Source organism: Mauremys reevesii, linkage group 4 (genome assembly GCF_016161935.1).
Source record: "Mauremys reevesii isolate NIE-2019 linkage group 4, ASM1616193v1, whole genome shotgun sequence".
Taxonomy (NCBI): Eukaryota; Metazoa; Chordata; order Testudines; family Geoemydidae; genus Mauremys; species Mauremys reevesii.
The window spans coordinates 150,840,740-150,860,272 of record NC_052626.1 but is presented as its reverse complement, the minus strand read 5'-3'; the positions used below and the strand labels follow the sequence as shown (position 1 = coordinate 150,860,272).

The window sequence follows — 19,533 nt, the reverse complement described above, 5'->3', positions numbered from 1 at the left end:
ATGGCACAAGCAGGGTATCCCCTAGTGGGGCTTCACAGAGTCCCCGGGCGCTGCTCTGGAGCTGCTCCCCACCAAGCCAGGCAGGACCCTGGGGAGCCTCCTCCCCCTCGGAGCAGCCTGTCTGCAGGGCAAGAAGCTCCCACGGCTTCACCTCCTGGGTCTCTCCTTGGAGCATTCAGCCTCCTCTGCCCCTCCGTGCGCTTCCCCCAGCGAGTCCCCCCAGCGGGGTCCAGGGGGGCCACAGGGTCCTGCCCCCCCACATCGCAGTCAGACGTGACTCTCAGCCAGCCAGTAACACAGAGGTTTATTCGATGACAGGAACAGGGTCTAACACAGAGCTTGTAGGTACAGAGAACCGGCCCCCTCGGCCAGGTCCATTCTGGGGGGCAGTGAGCCAGACCCCCACGTCTGCCCTCACTCCTCGTCCCCAGCCAGCTCCAGACTGACCCCCCCCTCCAGCCCCTCCTCTGCTCAGCTCCTTCCCCGGGCCAGGAGGTCACCTGACCTCTTTGTCTCCAACACCTTCAGTTGGCACCTTTGCAGAGGGGGGGCCCAGGCCATCAGTTGCTAGGAGACAGAGCGTCAGGCATTTAGTTGCACTGGCCCTTTGCTCTGCAGCAATCGCACCCCCTGATCCCCCCACCTGGATATTAAGAACTGCAGAGGGGACACTGAGGCACCAACACCGTATTCAGAGAAAACAGTCAGAACATTCCCAGTTTGTCCGTTCCCTCCCCCCTCCCCGGATTACTGGGGCTTGGCAGCGGGTTCGCTCCTGGAGTGGCTCATGTCAAAGCTGCCGGGGGGCGAGGGGCTTTATCCAGGCGGGGAGCGCTGGGCTGGCTGGGAAAGGAGCCGGACATGGATCAGTCGTTGGCATGGGTGGGTGCCTCCCGCAGGGGCTCCTGGGTCACCGAGCGGGGGGATAGAGAGCTGGCACTGTCCAGGGAGCGGGGTTTTAAATCCAGGCCCCCCAGCCGCTGGGCCAGCGTTGGCGCGAGCAAGGAAGGGCTCAGCAGACGTGCTGCCAAGCTCTCGAGAGCGCAGGACTTGGCACCAGGCCCAGAAGGCAGGGACGTGCCAGCCACGCCCGCACATGATGGGGCCAGCTCAAGCCACCCCCCCAGCTCCCAGAGCCCCCTGCGCACCTCTCCCGAGCTCCCCCCCGGGTCGCGCTCAGCAGCTGGGCTGGGGCAGCAGGGCAGAGCCCAAGTGTCTGAACGCAGCAGCTGCCCGCAGGGAAAAATGAAAGTGGCTCTGCAGCCCGGGGGCTCAAGGCTGAGGCTAGGGAGGGAACCGGCCTGCCAGGGCCGCTTTCGCTTTCCCTTCGCCTCGGCCCGGCTGGGAACAGGCTCGGCACGGCAGCCGAGGGGTTCGGGGTGCGGCCGCAGGGACGCCGGCCCAGTGCTGATGAGAGGGCACCGGCTGCCCCATGAGTGAGTTGGGGGTGGGACTCGGGGCCTTTCCCCTCTAGGGGGCGCCAGCTCGGCTCCAGCCACAGGGCAGGGGGCTGGGGGACAGCGTGGGAATGGGGCTGGTACTGGGTTATGCTCACCCCTCTCCTCTCCCCCCACAGGTCTCACTGTCGCTCTCCTGCTCCTCACCCAGCTGTGGGGGCTGGGAACAGGTATGTACAGCTCGCAGCCCCCCCCAGCCGTGGGGACCCCCGGACGCAGCCCTCCCCCCGCTCACCCCGCCGTGGGGACCCCCGGACACATCCCTCACCCCGCTGTGGGGACCCCCAGATGCAGCCCTCCCCCACTCACCCCTCTGTGGGGACCCCCGGACGCAGCCCTCCCCCGCTCACCCCTCTGTGGGGACCCCCGGACGCAGCCCTCCCCCGCTCCCCCTGCTGTGGGGACCCCCGGACGCAGCCCTCCCCCGCTCACCCCGCTGTGGGGACCCCCGGACGCAGCCCTCCCCCGCTCACCCCGCTGTGGGGACCCCCGGACGCAGCCCTCCCCCGCTCACCCCTCTGTGGGGACCCCAGATGCAGCCCTCCCCCGCTCCCCCTGCTGTGGGGACCCCCGGACGCAGTCCTCGCTCAGCCGGAGGGACCTCCCGGATGCAGCCCTCCCGCACTCGCCCAGTCACAGGAGCCCCCGGATGCAGACACACACCCCCACTCGCCCTGCCGGGGGGACCCCCAAACACAGCCCTCGCTCAGCTGTGGGGACCCCCGGACGCAGCCTTCACTGCGCCATGGGGACCCCCGGGCGCAGACACCCCCCCCCGCTCACCCCCTCTCTTGCAGACGAGCTGCCTGTGCAGCTGCCCGCGACCTCGGAGGCCGTGCTGGGGGGCACAGCGCTGCTGAGCTGCACCTACCCGCCTGAGGCGGACCTGATCCTGTACTGGACCCGGCTGGGGCCGGCCAGCGAGAGGAACGTCTACACCTACTACAGAGGGGAGCACCTGGCCTCACATGTCGACCCTGCCTATCGGGGCCGGGCCACTGTCCCAGCTGGGCAGCCCGGGCGTGGGGACGGGGCCCTCCGGCTACACAACATGACACTGGCTGATGAGGGCACGTACCGGTGCCGGGTAAAGAGCAACCGTGGCATGGGCGTGGCGGAGACGGAGCTACGGCTCATAGGTAAACAGGACACGGCCTGGCCCCTCCACGGGTGGGGAATGGCCCCTCTCAGGGGCGCCGGCTCTGATCTGGCCCCATGTCGGGGACCTGGGGGGCTCACAGGAGTGGGAAATGGAGCACGGGGCCTTTCCCCTCTGGGACTGGGCAGCATCTGTCCTCAATACAATGCGCATAGGAACGGCCACAGGTCAGACCAAGGGTCCATCGAGCCCAGTGTCCTCTGTGACAGTGGCCAATGCCAGGCGCGTCAGAGAACTGACCAGAACAGCCAGTTACCGCGTGTCCGTCTCGTCACCCGCTCCCGTCCCGCCTTCCGGCAGGCAGAGGCTACGGCCGCTCAGAGCAGGGGGGCTGCGTCCCGGCCCATCCTGCTACTAGCCAGGGATGGACCCATCCTCCGGGAACGTGGCTAGTTCCTTGTTGAAGCCTGTTATAGCCTTGGCTTCACAGCATCCCCCTGGCACCGAGTTCCCCAGGCTGGCCGGGCGTTGGGGGAAGAAATACGGCCTCTGTTTGTTTGAAACCTGCTGCCGACTAATGTCATTGGGTGACCCCTAGTTCTTGTGTTAGGAGAAGGAGTAAATAACACTCCCTGTCCACTTTCTCCACCCGGCCTGATTTTATAGCCCTCTACCATATCCCCCCTTAGCCGTCTCGTTCCCAAGCTGACCAGCCCCCGTCTGACTAATCTCCTCCCACAGCCGCCGTTCCAGCCCCCTCATCCTTTCTGTGCCCTTTGCTAAACCCTTTCCAGTGCCCGTGGGTCTGCTTTGAGGTGGGGTCCCCTGTCTGCGTCCCCTCTCCTAGTGATGCCCAACACCGGCGGCTGCACGCTGAGTGGATGTTTGAGAATTCTCCGCAGTGCAGCCACCAGCTCTCGAGCTCACTCGGCCCCCGTCCTTTTCACGTGGCTCTTTCTCACAGGCCTCTATCGTCTATCCTGGCTCCAGCCCCAGCCCTGCTCCCCCTCCCTGCAGAACGTGACACTGACCTGCCTCGCAGAGGGCGGCTACCCCCTCGCCACCGTCACCATCCGCGACAGCACTGGCAGGGACTACGGGGCCGGGACCCCGGCTGCCAAGGAGCCTCAGGGGCTATATAGCGCCGCCCACACGGCCGACGTGCCCTGCTCCCCCACCACCAGCTACACCTGCATCGTCACCACCACCTTCCTCCAGCAGAACCGCACCGGGACGCTTGTCTGGGAAGGTGAGGCCCCAGGACTCTAGGGGGGCAGGAGGGGGTCGAGGCAGCTTCACCTGCCACTGACTTGGCCATGGTTTTGTCTCCCCAGAGCCACAGCCAGCATGGAAGGGCTGGGCCGGCGTTGGCATTGGCATTGGCATTGGCATGGCGGTGGTAGTGCTGGGGAGCGGAGCACTCTGGGTAAGCGCCCGCCCCACTCCTGCCTCGCTCCCAGGGCGCTCTGGGTAAGCGCCCGCCCCGCTCCTGCCTCGCTCCCAGGGCGCTCTGGGTAAGCGCCCGCCCCGCTCCTGCCTCGCTCCCACGGCGCTCTGGGTAAGCGCCCGCCCCGCTCCTGCCTCGCTCCCACGGCGCTCTGGGTAAGCGCCCGCCCCGCTCCTGCCTCTCTCCCAGGGCACTCTGGGTAAGCGCCCGCCCCACAACTGACTCACTCCCAGGGCACTCTGGGTAAGCGCCCGCCCCGCTCCTGACTCACTCCCAGGGCGCTCTGGAGGCCCCACACGCTCACACTGGCCTTGTCTTTCCTTCCTCCAGGCTGGGCAGCAGAGGAGGAAGGTGAGATAGTGGGCAGGGGGGAGGGGTACTGAGATGGGGCCATATTCCATTCCCAAGCCAGCCAGTCCCTGCCCCATGGCCAGATGGGAGCTGGCACCCCCTGGAGAATGGCCCCATATCCCGTGCCCCATCCCCTGAGCCAGCCAGTCCCTGCCCCATGGCCAGATGGGAGCTGGCACCCCCTGGAGAATGGCCCCGTATCCCGTGCCCCATCCCCATAGCCAGCCAGTCCCTGCCCCATGGCCAGATGGGAGCTGGCGCCCCCTGGAGAATGGCCCCGTATCCCGTGCCCCATCCCCTGAGCCAGCCAGTCCCTGCCCCATGGCCAGATGGGAGCTGGCACCCCCTGGAGAATGGCCCCGTATCCCGTGCCCCATCCCCGGAGCCAGCCAGTCCCTGCCCCATGGCCAGATGGGAGCTGGCACCCCCTGGAGAATGGCCCCGTATCCCGTGCCCCATCCCCTGAGCCAGCCAGTCCCTGCCCCATGGCCAGATGGGAGCTGGCACCCCCTGGAGAATGGCCCCGTATCCCGTGCCCCATCCCCTGAGCCAGCCAGTCCCTGCCCCATGGCCAGATGGGAGCTGGCGCCCCTGGAGGGGAATGGCCCCGTATCCCGTCTCCTGAGCCAGCCAGTCCCTGCCCCATGGCCAGAGGGGAGCTGGCGCCCCTGGAGAATGGCCCCGTATCCCGTGCCCCATCCCCTGAGCCAGCCAGTCCCTGCCCCATGGCCAGAGGGGAGCTGGCGCCCCCTAGAGGGGAACAGCCCCGTGCCCCATCCCCTGAGCCAGCCAGTCCCTGCCCCATGGCCAGATGGGAGCTGGCGCCCCTAGAGGGGAATGGCCCCAGCTGGCGCTCTCAGCCAGGGCAATGACCCTCTCTGTGTTGCTCCAACAGGGGCAGAGGCACCAGGGATCCCGCCCCCCCCGGGAGGCAGAGCCAGCTCGGGAAGAGGCCCCGTTGGAGGGCACCGGCCCCACCTGCACGAGGAGGGGGGACCCACCAGACATCCTCCAGGAGCCGCCCCCACCCAGCCAACAGCTCGCAACGCAGCCCCCTGCCCCACCCCCAGCCCTGGGCCCAGCCATGCCTGGTAGCCCCCGGCAGCTCGGGGCAGACAGAGTGGCTAGAGCAGGGAATGCTGGGAGCCAGGACGCCTGGGTTCACCTCCTGCCGGGCTGAGACGGTTTCCCCCTTCGATGGACTGGAGCTTAGCTCGGCCTCCCCCCCCCCCCCCAGCACAGTCAATAAACACTGCTCTGGAAGGGGGACAGCGGGCGTGAGATGCATTCGGTTTTATTGGGCAGGCAGTGGCAGAATCACTGGGGGGCCCCGCCGCCAGGGGGAGCTATGGGCAGTGGTGTCCCCCCCCACACACACACCCGAGCCTGGCTGGGTAAGTCGGGCCACAATTCCCCCCTCCCAGCATCCCTCAGGGCAGGCAAAGAGCAGGCCGGGTTCCTCAGGGGCGGCGCAGCAGGCGCCTCCAGAGCTCGCGGCGGAGGAGGTCCCGCTCCTTGCGGATGCCCTGCAGCACACTCTGGTTCTCCTGGGCTCGGCGCACCAGGTACGGCAGCACGTCCTCCACCGCCCCGTACGGGATGGACTTGTAGATGGCGTATCCCGCCTGGCCTGCAGGAGAGAGACGGTCAGCAGGGGGCGCCGCGCGCTGGGATGGGGAGCGCCTCGTGCCGTGGGGGCAGCGGGGGCTGTGCGCTGGGAGGGGGACAGCGGGGGCACTGCGAGGGAGGTGGGGGGCAGCAGGGGGCACTGCGAGGGGGTGGGGGGCAGCAGGGGGTGCTGTGCGCGGTGAGGGGGGACAGCGGGGGCACTGCGAGGGAGGTGGGGGGCAGCAGGGGTGCTGTGCGCTGGGAGGGGACAGCGGGGCACTGCGAGGGAGGTGGGGGCAGCAGGGGGCACTGCGAGGGGTGGGGGGTGCATGAGGGGCGCCTCGTGCCGTGGGGTGCAGCAGGGGTGCTGTGCGCCAGAGGGGGGGACAGCGGGGCGCTGTGAGGGGACAACGGGGAGGGGGTGCGCGAGGGGCACCTCGTGCTGTGGGGGCAGCAGGGGCACTGCGAGGGGTGGGGGCAGCAGGGGTGCTGTGCGCTGTGAGGGGACAGCGGGGCACTGCGAGGAGGTGGGGGCAGCAGGGGCACTGCGAGGGGTGGGGGCAGCAGGGGGGCGCCGCACGCTGTGAGGCAGGACAGCGGGGGGCGCTGCGAGGGGGGTGGGGGGCAGCAGGGGGCACTGCGAGGGGGAGGCAGCAGGGGGGCGCCGCACGCCGCGAAGGGGCCGGTGGGGGGCACCTACCCAAGGCCAGGGAGACGTGGTCACACATGCCCAGCAGCTGCCCGAAGCAGACGGCGCCGCCGTCCTTGGCAATGCCCAGCTCCTCCATCCTGTCAGGGGAGGCGGATTAGGCACCGCAGGGGGTCTCGGCCCCGCCCCCGGAGCTGCCCCCCCTCACCGCCCCTTCCCCTGCGGGCACGAGGGAGCAGTGCATGCTGGGAGTGTAACCCACCTGCGGACGGCGTGGCTCACCGAGCTCTCGTTGTGGCTGGCCACGATCAGCTGGCACCGCTGCCCGTCCCGTGCCCCCAGCTCCAGCAGCAGGTCCAGGCAGCGCTGGTAGCTGCAATACAGAGAGCCAGTGTGGGCCCGGGACCCCGGCGTCCTGCACCCCAAGTTCCCCCAGCACCAGTGTGGGCCCGGGACCCCGGCGTCCTGCACCCCAAGTTCCCCCAGCGCCGGTGTGGGCCCGGGACCCCGGCGTCCTGCACCCCAAGTTCCCCCAGCGCCGGTGTGGGCCCGGGACCCCGGCGTCCTGCACCCCAAGTTCCCCCAGTGCCGGTGTGGGCCCGGGACCCCGGCGGCCTGCACCCCAAGTTCCCCCAGCGCCGGTGTGGGCCCGGGACCCCGGCGTCCTGCACCCCAAGTTCCCCCAGCGCCAGTGTGGGCCCGGGACCCAGGCGTCCTGCACCCTCAACCTCGCCCCCCCGGGGGTCATTTCTCCTCCAGTTCAGCGTGAGATGCAGGCGTCCTGCACTCCAGCACACAGGCATGCACACCATGGGGTCCCCACAGCCCCCCAGCTTCCTCTAGGGGGCAGATCTCCAACCCCTTCCCCCACTCACCTGTGGTTGGTGGCCTCCCAGGTGGGGTGCAGGGGGTCAGGGTATCCCCCCTCCCGCGCCAGCTGCCGCTCCTGCTCCAGGTAGGCCCCGCGCACCAGCTTCACCCCAAAACAGAAGCCCCGGCGCTCGGCCAGCGCCACGTCAGCGCCAAGCCGTGCCAGGCAGTCCTGCGAGAGCAGCGCCGGGATCAGGGGACGGGCCCAGGGAGGGGTGGGGGCCCTGGGGAGAGGCTGGCCCAGGGGGCGCAGGCCGGGGGAGAGGGGGCGCAGGCCGGGGGAGGCTGGCCGGGGGGTACAGGGTGGGGGTGGGGTACCTGCAGGTAGCACTGGTAAGTGTTCCACACCCAGGGCTGGGCGCGATTCCAACGCCCCATCAGTGCCAGGGTGACGAGCGTCAGCGCAGGGTTCACGTAGGTGTACTCGGCGTCCACCAGCACCCGCACCCCCGCCTCCACCGCCCGCTGGGGGAGACACAGTCAGAGCCCGCACCCCGCCTCCACCGCCCGCTGGGAGACACAGTCAGAGCCCCGCACCACGCCTCCACCGCCCGCCTGGGAGACACAGTCAGAGCCCGGCACCCGCACCCCCGCCTCCACCGCCCGCTGGGGGAGACACAGTCAGAGCCCCGGCACCCGCACCCCCGCCAACACCGCCCGCCGGGGGGAGACACAGTCAGAGCCCCCGCACCCCCGCCTCCACCGCCCGCTGGGGGAGACAGTCAGAGCCCGGCACCCGCACCCGCCTCCACCGCCTGGGAGACAGTCAGAGCCCGGCACCCGCACTCCCGCCTCCACCGCCCGCTGGGAGACACAGTCAGAGCCCCGCACCCGCACCCGCCAACACCGCCGGGAGACACAGTCAGAGCCCCGCACCCCGCCTCCACCGCCCGCGGGGGGAGACACAGTCAGAGCCCCGGCACCCGCACCCCCGCCTCCACCGCCCTCTGGGGGGAGACACAGTCAGAGCCCCGGCACCCGCCTCCACCGCCCGCCGGGGGGAGACACAGTCAGAGCCCCGGCACCCGCACCCCGGCCTCCACCGCCCTCTGGGGGGAGACACAGTCAGAGCCCCGGCACCCACACCCGCACCCCGGCCTCCACCGCCCGCGGGGGGAGACACAGTCAGAGCCCCGGCACCCGCACCCCGGCCTCCACCGCCCGCGGGGGGAGACACAGTCAGAGCCCCGGCACCCGCACCCCCGCCAACACCGCCCGCCGGGGGGAGACACAGTCAGAGCCCCGGCACCCGCACCCCCGCCTCCACCGCCCGCTGGGGGAGACACAGTCAGAGCCCCGGCACCCGCACCCCCGCCTCCACCGCCCGCGGGGGGAGAGACAGTCAGAGCCCCGGCACCCGCAGCCCCGCCACCACCGCCCGCTGGGGGAGACAGTCAGAGCCCCGGCACCGCACCCGGCCTCCACCGCCCGCCGGGAGAGACAGTCAGAGCCCCGGCACCCGCACCCCCGCCTCCACCGCCCGCCGGGGGGAGACACAGTCAGAGCCCCGGCACCCGCACCCCCGCCTCCACCGCCCGCTGGGGGAGACACAGAGCCCCGGCACCCGCACCCCGGCCTCCACCGCCCGCTGGGGGGAGACACAGTCAGAGCCCCGGCACCCGCACCCCCGCCAACACCGCCCGCTGGGGGGAGACACAGTCAGAGCCCCGGCACCCGCACCCCCGCCTCCACCGCCCGCTGGGGGGAGACACAGTCAGAGCCCCGGCACCCGCACCCCGGCCTCCACCGCCCGCTGGGGGGAGACACAGTCAGAGCCCCGGCACCCGCACCCCCGCCTCCACCGCCCGCCGGGGGGAGACACAGTCAGAGCCCCGGCACCCGCACGCCCACCTCCACCGCCCGCTGGGGGAGACACAGTCAGAGACCCGGCACCCGCACGCCCGCTGGGAGACAGTCAGAGCCCGGCACCCGCACCCCCGCCACCACCGCCCGCGGGGGGGAGACACCGTCAGAGCCCCGGCACCCGCACCCCCACCCCCCCCGCCCGCGGGGGGAGACACAGTCAGAGCCCCGGCACCCGCACCCCGGCCTCCACCGCCCTCTGGGGGGAGACACAGTCAGAGCCCGGCACCCGCACCCCCACCTCCACCGCCGCGGGGGAGACAGTCAGAGCCCGGCACCCGCACCGGCCTCCACCGCCCGCGGGGGGAGACACAGTCAGAGCCCAGGCACCCGCACCCCCGCCTACACCGCCCGCAGGGGGGAGACACAGTCAGAGAGCCCCGGCACCGCACCCCGCCTCCACCGCCCGCTGGGGAGACACAGTCAGAGCCCCGCACCCGCACCCCGCCTCCACCGCCCGCTGGGAGAGACAGTCAGAGCCCGGCACCCACACCCGCACCCGGCCTCCACCGCCGCCGGGAGAGACAGTCAGAGCCCCGCACCCGCACCCCGCCTCCACCGCCCGCTGGGGAGAGACAGTCAGAGCCCGGCACTGCACCCGCACCCGGCCGCCACCGCCCGCTGGGGGGATAGACAGTCAGAGCCCCGGCACCCGCAGCCCCGCCTCCACCGCCCGCTGGGGGAGACACAGTCAGAGCCCCGGCACCCGCACCCCGGCCTCCACCGCCCTCTGGGGGGAGACACAGGCAGAGCCCCGGCACCCGCAGCCCCGCCGCCACCGCCCGCTGAGACACAGTCAGAGCCCCGGCACCGCACCCGCCTCCACCGCCCGCTGGGAGACAGTCAGAGCCCGGCACCCGCACCCCGCCTCCACCGCCCGCTGGGAGACACAGTCAGAGCCCGGCACCCGCACGCCCGCCTCCACCGCCCGCTGGGAGACACAGTCAGAGCCCCGCACCGCACCCGCCTCCACCGCCGCCGGGAGAGACAGTCAGAGCCCGGCACCGCACCCCGCCTCCACCGCCCGCTGGGGGAGACAGTCAGAGCCCTGGCACCCGCACCCGGCCTCCACCGCCCGCGGGGGGAGACACAGTCAGAGCCCCCGCACCCCCGCCACCGCCGCCCCCGCCCGCGGGAGACACAGTCAGAGCCCGGCACCCGCACCCCCGCCAACACCGCCCGCCGGGGGGAGACACAGTCAGAGCCCCGGCACCCGCAGCCCCGCCTCCACCGCCCGCTGGGAGACACAGTCAGAGCCCGGCACCCGCACCCCGCCTCCACCGCCCGCGGGAGACAGTCAGAGCCCCGGCACCCACACCCCCGCCACCCCCCCCCGCCGGGGGGAGAGCCAGACAGAGCCCCGGCACCCGCACCCGCACCCCGGCCTCCACCGCCCGCCGGGGGGAGAGACAGTCAGAGCCCCGGCACCCGCAGCCCCGCCTCCACCGCCCGCTGGGGGGAGACACAGTCAGAGCCCCGGCACCCGCAGCCCCGCCTCCACCGCCCGCTGGGGGAGACACAGTCAGAGCCCCGGCACCCGCACCCCGGCCTCCACCGCCCTCTGGGGGGAGACACAGTCAGAGCCCCGGCACCCGCACCCCCGCCAACACCGCCCGCCGGGGGGAGACACAGTCAGAGCCCTGGCACCCGCACCCCCGCCTCCACCACCCGCCGGGGGGAGACACAGTCAGAGCCCCGGCACCCGCACCCCGCCTCCACCGCCCGCTGGGAGACACAGTCAGAGCCCGGCACCCGCACCGCCTCCACCGCCGCTGGGAGACACAGTCAGAGCCCCGGCACCCGCACCCCCGCCAACACCGCCCGCTGGGGGGAGACACAGTCAGAGCCCCGGCACCCGCACCCCCGCCTCCACCGCCCGCTGGGGGGAGACACAGTCAGAGCCCCGGCACCCGCACCCCCGCCTCCACCGCCCGCTGGGGGGAGACACAGTCAGAGCCCCGGCACCCGCACCCCCGCCACCACCGCCCGCTGGGGGAGACACAGTCAGAGCCACGGCACCCGCACGCCCGCCTCCACCGCCGCCGGGGAGAGACAGTCAGAGCCCCGGCACCCGCACCCGCACCCCGGCCTCCACCGCCCGCCGGGGGGAGAGACAGTCAGAGCCCCGGCACCCGCACCCGCCTCCACCGCCCGCTGGGAGAGACAGTCAGAGCCCGGCACCCGCACCCCGCCAACACCGCCCGCTGGGAGAGACAGTCAGAGCCCGGCACCCGCACCCCGCCTCCACCGCCGCTGGGAGGGACAGTCAGAGCCCCGGCACCCGCACCCCCGCCTCCACCGCCCGCCGGGGGGAGAGACAGTCAGAGCCCCGGCACCCGCACCCGCACCCCGGCCTCCACCGCCCGCCGGGGGGAGAGACAGTCAGAGCCCCGGCACCCGCACCCCCGCCACCACCGCCCGCCGGGGGGAGAGACAGTCAGAGCCCCGGCACCCGCACCCCCGCCTCCACCGCCCGCCGGGGGGAGACACAGAGCACCAGTAGGAGGAGACGCGCTAGGCAGAGACGGGCTCCACCTAAGGAAGCGAGGGAGGCGCAGCTTCCCAAGCAGGCTGGCTGGCCTAGTGGGGGGGGCTTTGAACTAGGTTCACCGGGGGAAGGAGACCAAAGCCCTGAGGTAAGTGTGGAAATGGGATACCGGGAGGAAGCACGAGCAGGAGAGCGCAAGAGGGGAGGACTCCTGTCTCAGACCGAGAAAGCAGGACAATCAGCGAGTTACCTTCAGTGCCTAGACACAAATACAAGAAGCCTGGGGAACAAGCAGGGAGAACTGGAAGTCCTGGCACAGCCAAGGAACTATGACGTGATTGGAATAACAGAGACCTGGTGGGATAACTCACATGGCTGGAGCACTGTCATGGATGGATCTAAACTGTTCAGGAAGGACAGGCAGGGCAGAGAAGGTGGGGGAGCTGCGTTGTATGTAAGAGAGCAGTATGACTGCTCAGAGCTCCGGTATGAAACTGCAGACAAACCTGAGAGTCTCTGGGTTAAGTTTAGAGGCGTGAGCAACAAGGGGGATGTCGTGGTGGGAGTCTGCTACAGACCACCAGGCCAGGGGGATGAGGTGGATGAGGCTTTCCTCCGGCAACTAGCAGAAGTTACTAGATCACAGGCCCTGGTTCTCATGGGCGACTTCAATCACCCCGATATCTGCTGGGAGGGCAATACAGCAGTGCACAGACAATCTAGGAAGGTTTTGGAAAGTGTAGGGGACAATTTCCTGGTGCAAGTGCTGGAGGAACCAACTAGGGGCAGAGCTCTTCTTGACCTGCTGCTCACAAACCGGGAAGAGTTAGTAGGGGAAGCAAAAGTGGATGGGAACCTGGGAGGCAGTGCCCATGAGATGGTCGAGTTCAGGATCCTGACACAAGGGAGAAAGGAGAGCAGCAGAATATGGACCCTGGACTTCAGAAAAGCAGACTGACTCCCTCAGGGAGCTGATGGGCAGGATCCCCTGGGAGGGGCAAAGGAGTCCAGGAGAGCTGGCTGTGTTTTAAAGAATCCTTATTGAGCTTGCAGGAAAAAAACATCCAGATGTGTAGGAAGAATAGTAAATATGGCAGGCGACCAGCTTGGCTTAACAGTGAAATCCTTGTTGATCTTAAACGCAAAAAAGAAGCTTACAAGGAGTGGAAGATTGGACAAATGACCAGGGAGGAGTATAAAAATATTGCTCAGGCTGCAGGAGTGAAATCAGGAAGGCCAAATCACACTTGGAGTTGCAGCTAGCAAGAGATGTTAAGAGTAACAAGAAGGGTTTCTTCAGGTATGTTAGCATCAGGAAGAAAGTCAAGGAAAGTGTGGGCCCCTTACTGAATGAGGGAGGCAACCTAGTGACAGAGGATGTGGAGAAAGCTAATGTACTCGATGCTTTTTTTGCCTCTGTCTTCACGAACAAGGTCAGCTCCCAGACAGCTGCACTGGGCAGCACAGCATGGGGAGGAGGTGACCAGCCCTCTGTGGGGAAAGAAGTGGTTTGTGACTATTTAGAAAAACTGGACGAGCACAAGTCCATGGGGCCGGATGCGCTGCAGCCGAGGGTGCTAAAGGAGTTGGTGGATGTGATTGCAGAGCCATTGGCCGTTATCTCTGAAAACTCATGGCGATCGGGGGAGGTCCTGGATGACTGGAAAAAGGCTACTGTAGTGCCCATCTTTAAAAAAGGGAAGGAGGAGGATCCGGGGAACTACAGGCCGGTCAGTCTCACCTCAGCCCCTGGAAAAATCCTGGAGCAGGTCTCACCCCTGCGGCGGCGCCTCCTGCTGGTCTGTTCTCAGGAATTAGCTCACTGCCAGCCAGGAGCACCCTCTGCAGGCCGGTGATCCGCCTGTCCTCTTGGCCCCCGCGTCCCTCCCTGGACCCCGGAGCCCTTTTAACTGGGGTGCTGCCTCCTGGAATACCCCACCAATCTGAGTCTCTCCTCCCTGGGGAACCCCCACCCCACTATCCCCACCTTGCCTCAGTGTTGGCTACTGCCCAGTCTCCTCTCACCCCCGTTCCCTGGGGCAGGCTGCAGCATCAGCCACTCATCACCGGCAAAGGGGTGTGGACCTGCTGCCTCTGCCTACCCCTGGGCTGCCCCTGCAACCCCAGTGCCCAGCTGACCTTACCCTAGGCCTGCAGCCTGGGGGGTTTCCAGGCCAGAGCTCCCAGCCCTGCTCCACCTTGGGCACCCAGGTGCACTCCCCAGCAGCCAGGCCCTTCTCCCTCTGAACACAGAGAGACACTGTTTGCTCCTGGCTTCCCTGGGCTTTTGATGCAGGCCAGCTGGGGCCGCTTCCCCAATCAGCCCAGCTCTTAGAGCTGCAGCTTTTAAGCTGTTCTTGCCCCAGCCCCAGCCCTCTCCTGGGCTGTTCTAAGCCCCGAAGGGCAGGGACGGGTAACCACCTGTCACGGAGTGTGGGGGAGCCCGGCCCTGCACCCTCTTCCTGGGACTCCCAGTGACTCTCAGCCAGCCAGTAACACAGAAGGTTTATTGGACACAGGAACACCGGATATAGCAGAGCTCGTGGCCAGAGCCAGGACCCCTCAATCTGGCCTTTCTGGGGGGTTCAGGGTGCTTGGATCCCAGCCTAGGATCCCCTGAAACCCACCACCCAGCTCCCAAACGGAAGACTGACCCCACCCTCTCCACTCAGCCCCTTTTCTTTGTCTAGCTCCTGGGCAGAGGTGTCACCTCCCCTCCCCCAGGCCTAGCTCATGTTACAGTCTGAATACCTGCGTCTCACCTAAAATCCTCCCTGCTCTCCCATCCCCCACATAGACAGTCCCTACTCCACCACACCTCCCCACTACAAGGTCCTCAAGGAATCAATTCTGAAGCACTTGGAGGAGGGGAAAGTGATCAGGAACAGTCAGCATGGATTCACCAAGGGCAAGTCATGCCTGACTAACCTAAGTGCCTTCTATGAGGAGATAACCGGCTCTGCGGATGAGGGGAAAGCAGTGGATGTGCTATTTCTGGACTTTAGCAAAGCTTTTGATACAGTCTCCCACAGTATTCTTGCCAGCAAGTTAAAGAAGTATGGGCTGGATGAATGGACGGTAAGGTGGATAGAAAACTGACTAGATGGTCGGGCTCAACGGGTAGTGATCAATGGTTCCATGTCTAGTTGGCAGCCGGTATCAAGTGGAGTGCCCCAAGGGTCGGTGCTGGGGCCGGTTTTGTTCAATATCTTCATTAATGATCTGGAGGATGGTGTGGACTGCACCCTTAGCAAGTTTGCAGATGACACTAAACTGGGAGGAGTGGTTGATACGCTGGAGGGTAGGGATAGGGTACAGAGGGACCCAGACAAATTGGAGGATTGGGCCAAAAGAAACCTGATGAGGTTCAACAAGGACAAGTGCAGAGTCCTGCACTGAGGACGGAAGAATCCCATGCACTGCTACAGACTAGGGACCGAATGGCTGGGCAGCAGTTCTGCAGAAAAGGACCTAGGGGTTACGGTGGACGAAAAGCTGAATATGAGTCACTGTGCCCTTGTTGCCAAGAAGGCTAATGGCATTTTGGGCTGTATATGTAGGGGCATTGCCAGCAGATCGAGGGATGTGATCATTCCCCTCTATTCAGCACTGGTGAGGCCTCATCTGGAGACTGTGTCCAGTTTTGGGCCCCACACTACAAGAAGGATGTGGATAAATTGGAGAGAGTCCAGCGGAGGGCAACAAAAATGATTAGGGGGCTGGAACACATGACTTACGAGGAGAGGCTGAGGGAACTGGGATTGTTTAGTCTGCAGAAGAGAAGAATGAGGGGGGATTTGATAGCTGCTTTCAACTACCTGAAAGGGGGGGTTCCAAAGAGGATGGATCTAGACTGTTCTCAGTGGTGGCAGATGACTGAACGAGGAGCAATGGTCTCAAGTTGCAGAGGGGGAGGTTCAGGTTGGATATTAGGAAACACTATTTCACTAGTAGGGTGGTGAAGCACTGGGATGGGTTCCCTAGGGAGGTGGTGGAATCTCCTTCCTTAGAGGTTTTTAAGGTCAGGCTTGATGAAGCCCTGGCTGGGATGATTTAGTTGGGGTTGGTCCTGCTTCGAGCAGGGGGTTGGACTAGATCCCTCCTGAGGTCCCTTCCAGCCCTGAGATTCTAGGATTCTACCCCTGACACCTGCACCCCCCACCTCCCGCTGGGGGGAGATACAGTCAGACCCCCCTGGAGCCCCCAACACCCGCGCTCCTGCTGCCCGCTGGGGGGAGACATGGTGAGACCCCCCCCCCGCAAGCTCCTGTATGTGGCCCCAGCTCTGACCTGGGTGAGACCCCCCCCCCGCAAGCTCCTGTATGTGGCCCCAGCTCTGACCTGGGTGACCGTGTCCAGCCGCAGCAGGGAGGCCTGTAGGTGCCGGTTCTCGGCTGGGCTCAGGCGGGAGAAGTTCGCCTCCTGGGGGCAGTTAGGGGCAGGGTTGGTCCAGCTCTAAGGAATCCGCACCCGCGTCTGCACAGGGTAAACCCGGGGGCGGGGTGGGGCTGGGGCCCTGATGGGGCGGCTCAGGGGGGCTGGGCCCCACAGCAGCTTCTGGGACTGGCAGATGCTGCATGGTCCAGGCTGGCCCCAAGCCCTTCCACTGGGAGAGACCCTGGCCGGGGCCAAAGGGTGGGTGGGAGCAGGGCCCTGGCGTGACACCCAGGGCCTGGCCGAGCCAGCCCCCCCCCCCCCGTCTCGGTGATGGGGCTGCCCAAGGGGCAGGATTGGGGGGCAAGGGGACGACACTGACCTCTCCACCCATCACTGCCATGACTCTGTCCAGGCTCAGCTCCGACAGCCCCCCCGGCTCCCCCAGCCGCAGCGACACCGTCCTCTGGGGGGGGACAGCATGGGGGGGAGTCAGGGGGCTGCCGGGGGCACCCCCACCCCGCCACCTCCTCCCCTGTGCCCCGTCCCCTTCCAGCCACCCCTCAGCCCCCACCCCGCCACCTCCTCCCCGCGCCCCGTCCTTCCTGCCACCCCTCAGCCCCCACCCCCACCTCCTCCCGCGCCCCATCCCTTCCTGCCACCCTGCTCCCGCCCACCCCGCCACCTCCTCCCCTGTGCCCGTCCCTTCCTGCCACCCTGCTCCTCAGCCCCCACCCCACCTCCTCCCCTGTGCCCCGTCCCCTTCCTGCCACGCTGCTCCCCTCAGCCCCCCACTCCGCCACCTCCCCCCCGTCCCCTTCCTGCCACCCCTCAGCCCCCACCCCGCCACCTCCTCCCCACACCCCGTCCCTTCCTGCCACCCCTCAGCCCCCACCCCCACCTCCTCCCCGCCCCATCCCCTTCCTGCCACCCTGCTCCTGCCCACCCCACCTCCTCCCCTGTGCCCCGTCCTTCCTGCCACCCTGCTCCCCTCAGCCCCCACCCCCACCTCCTCCCGCGCCCCGTCCCTTCCTGCCACCCCTCAGCCCCCACCCGCCACCTCCTCCCCACGCCCCGTCCCTTCCTGCCACCCCTCAGCCCCACCCCCACCTCCTCCCCGCGCCCCATCCCCTTCCTGCCACCCTGCTCCTGCCCACCCCACCTCCTCCCCCGCGCCCCGTCCCCTTCCTGCCACCCTGCTCCCACCCACCCCCCACCTCCTCCCCGCGCCCCGTCCCTTCCTGCCACCCTGCTCCCACCCACCCGCCACCTCCTCCCCTGTGCCCCGTCCCTTCCTGCCACCCTGCTCCCCTCAGCCCCCACCCGCCACCTCCTCCCCTGCGCCCCGTCCCCTCCCTCCCCCTATTCGGTGGGTCACACTTGCATGGCTCAGCTGGCTCCCCGTCCCCCCCGCGCCCCCAGCCAGCCTGCACAGTTTGGCAGGGCAGCAATGCGGGGACCCGGGCAGCCGGGCCCAGCCCCTCAGGTCCCCATAGGCACGGAGCAGACAAAAGGGGGCATCAGCAGCTCCCCCCACCCCACCCCCGTACTCACACAGAGCCGGGCGCTCATCAGGGCTGTCACCTTCAGCTGCATCATGGGCTGGGGTCCCCCCTGGGCCGAGAGCCCCACGCAGCCTAGTATGGCCCCCCGGTTCCCCTCGTACCAGCCCTCCCTGTGGGGAGAGAGAGCTGGGCCCCGGCACGGACCCCCCAGCCCCCCGGTTCCCCTACCCGCCTCCCTGCAGGGAGAGAGAGCTGGGCCCCGGCACAGACCCCACAGCCCCCCGGTTCCCCTCGTACCAGCCTCCCTGTGGGGAGAGAGCTGGGCCCCTGCACGGACCCCCCCGCCCCCCGGTTCCCCTCGTACCAGCCTCCCAGCCCGGAGAGAGAGCTGGGCCCCGGCACGGACCCCGCCGCCCCCCGGTTCCCCTCGTACCAGCCTCCCTGTGGGGAGAGAGCTGGGCCCCTGCACGGACCCCCAGCCCCCCTCGAACCAGCCTCCCTGTGGGGAGAGAGCTGGGCCCCTGCACGGACCCCCAGCCCCCCGGTTCCCCTCGTACCAGCCTCCCTGTGGGGAGAGAGCTGGGCCCTTTCGAACATGAAACCCGCCCTCCAGGACCATCCCCACTGCCCCCTCCCGACCCCATCCTCTGGGACTCCCCATAACTAACCCCCTTGGATTCCCATGATGCTCCCCCCCCCATAATCCCATGGCCCCCCCTACCCTTCCTTGTCCTGCCCTACATCCTCCTCGATGGGCACGGCCAGGAGGGGGCGCAGCCCCAGGGCACGGAGGTGCTGCACTGTGACCCCCACCTCGGGGGGCGTCTGCCCTGCCACGAACTGTCCGTAGAAAGAGGCGCGCAGCAGGGACCCCCAGAGCCGGCGCCCCAGCAGCCACCGGGACACGGAGAGCAGCTGGGGAGGAGACGGGCGTCAGCGACCCCCATCGACAGCCCCCGGCACACGCCCCACTGGGGAGCCTGGTGCAGCAGGGGGCACACAAGGGTGTGGTGTGGGGCAGGCTTCTGGGGCAGCAGTGTTCTCATGGGGGTGCAGCCTCAGCATGGGGGCCAGGCCCAGCTTCAGCATGGGGCAGAGTCTGGCCGTGGGGCAGGGTCTGGCAGTGGGGGCCCTGCGTGGGGCAGGGTCCGGCCGTGGGGCAGGGAAGCAGGGCCCCGCGCGGGGCAGGGTCTGGCCGCGGGGCAGGGAAGCAGGGCCCCGTGTGGGGCAGGGTCCGGCCGTGGGGCAGGGTCCGGCCGCGGGGCAGGGAAGCAGGGTCCGGCCGTGGGGCAGGGTCCGGCCGTGGGGCAGGGAAGCAGGGCCCCGCGCAGGGCAGGGTCCGGCCGTGGGGGCCCCGCGTGGGGCAGGGTCTGGCCGCGGGGCAGGGAAGCAGGGCCCCGTGTGGGGCAGGGTCTGGCCATGGGGCAGGGTCCGGCCATGGGGCAGGGAAGCAGGGTCGGCCGTGGGGCAGGGTCTCACCGCGGGGGCCCGGCGCACCAGCCCCGGCAGGCCGCAGAGCCTGAAGACCAGCAGCCCCCGCGCCAGCTCCCAGCCGCTCTTGAGCCGGAGAACGTCGCCGTCGAAGCGCAGCTGGGCCCCGTGGGGGGCCGGTCGGAGGGGGGCTGGGGCCGCCCCCCCTGCCCGCTGCAGCCAGCGCCCCCCGCGCCCCAGCATGGCGCCCGCTGTCTGGCCGAGCCGGGAGCGAAGGTCGCCCGCCCGCCCGCCGTGGGGCAGAGCCAGCGGAGGGTGAAATCCTGCCCCGCGACCCCCGGGGCAGTCACTCATTAACCCCCAGCCCCCCGGCAGCGGGGGGGGGCGGCGC

The 19,533-nt window shown here is 68.6% G+C and overlaps 2 protein-coding genes across 3 annotated transcripts; one reads left to right on the top strand and one right to left on the bottom strand.

Annotated features, from left to right (window-relative positions):
• Nucleotides 1-990: 990 nt before the first annotated feature.
• Nucleotides 991-5,625, top strand: LOC120404561 (CD276 antigen-like). 2 transcript variants are annotated; one of them, XM_039537320.1, is made up of 7 exons: nucleotides 1,049-1,436; nucleotides 1,577-1,627; nucleotides 2,255-2,596; nucleotides 3,521-3,805; nucleotides 3,891-3,982; nucleotides 4,334-4,354; nucleotides 5,250-5,625. In XM_039537320.1, exons 1-7 carry the CDS (start codon nucleotides 1,433-1,435, stop codon nucleotides 5,532-5,534), a joined length of 1,080 nt encoding a protein of 359 aa, XP_039393254.1. In that variant the 5' UTR covers nucleotides 1,049-1,432; the 3' UTR covers nucleotides 5,535-5,625. The 2 variants fall into 2 exon arrangements, with proteins under 2 accessions (XP_039393255.1, XP_039393254.1); XM_039537321.1 differs by lacking the exon at nucleotides 4,334-4,354 and having other exon boundaries at nucleotides 991-1,436.
• A 7-nt stretch (nucleotides 5,626-5,632) lies between these two features.
• PRODH2 (proline dehydrogenase 2) lies at nucleotides 5,633-19,504 on the bottom strand. Its single transcript, XM_039537319.1, has 10 exons — nucleotides 19,191-19,504; nucleotides 18,433-18,626; nucleotides 17,761-17,881; nucleotides 16,589-16,672; nucleotides 16,174-16,254; nucleotides 7,800-7,946; nucleotides 7,487-7,653; nucleotides 6,874-6,984; nucleotides 6,663-6,751; nucleotides 5,633-5,984 (listed from the first exon to the last, which is right to left on the bottom strand). Exons 1-10 carry the CDS (start codon nucleotides 19,494-19,496, stop codon nucleotides 5,815-5,817), a joined length of 1,470 nt encoding a protein of 489 aa, XP_039393253.1. The 5' UTR covers nucleotides 19,497-19,504; the 3' UTR covers nucleotides 5,633-5,814.
• Nucleotides 19,505-19,533: the final 29 nt, after the last annotated feature.

Bases quoted from the DNA above. Each gene is read 5' to 3' on its own strand.
- LOC120404561 (XM_039537320.1), top strand. The intron at 1,628-2,254 runs GTATGTACAGCT...CCTCTCTTGCAG, and splicing joins GCTGTGGGGGCTGGGAACAG to ACGAGCTGCCTGTGCAGCTG. The intron at 3,983-4,333 runs GTAAGCGCCCGC...TCCTTCCTCCAG, and splicing joins TGGGGAGCGGAGCACTCTGG to GCTGGGCAGCAGAGGAGGAA.
- PRODH2 (XM_039537319.1), bottom strand. From the start codon at position 19,496: ATGAGTGACTGCCCCGGGGGTCGCGGGGCAGGATTTCACCCTCCGCTG. The intron at 16,673-17,760 runs GTGAGTACGGGG...GTCCCCCCCCAG, and splicing joins TGATGAGCGCCCGGCTCTGT to AGGACGGTGTCGCTGCGGCT. The intron at 6,985-7,486 runs GTGAGTGGGGGA...TCTGTATTGCAG, and splicing joins TGGGAGGCCACCAACCACAG to CTACCAGCGCTGCCTGGACC.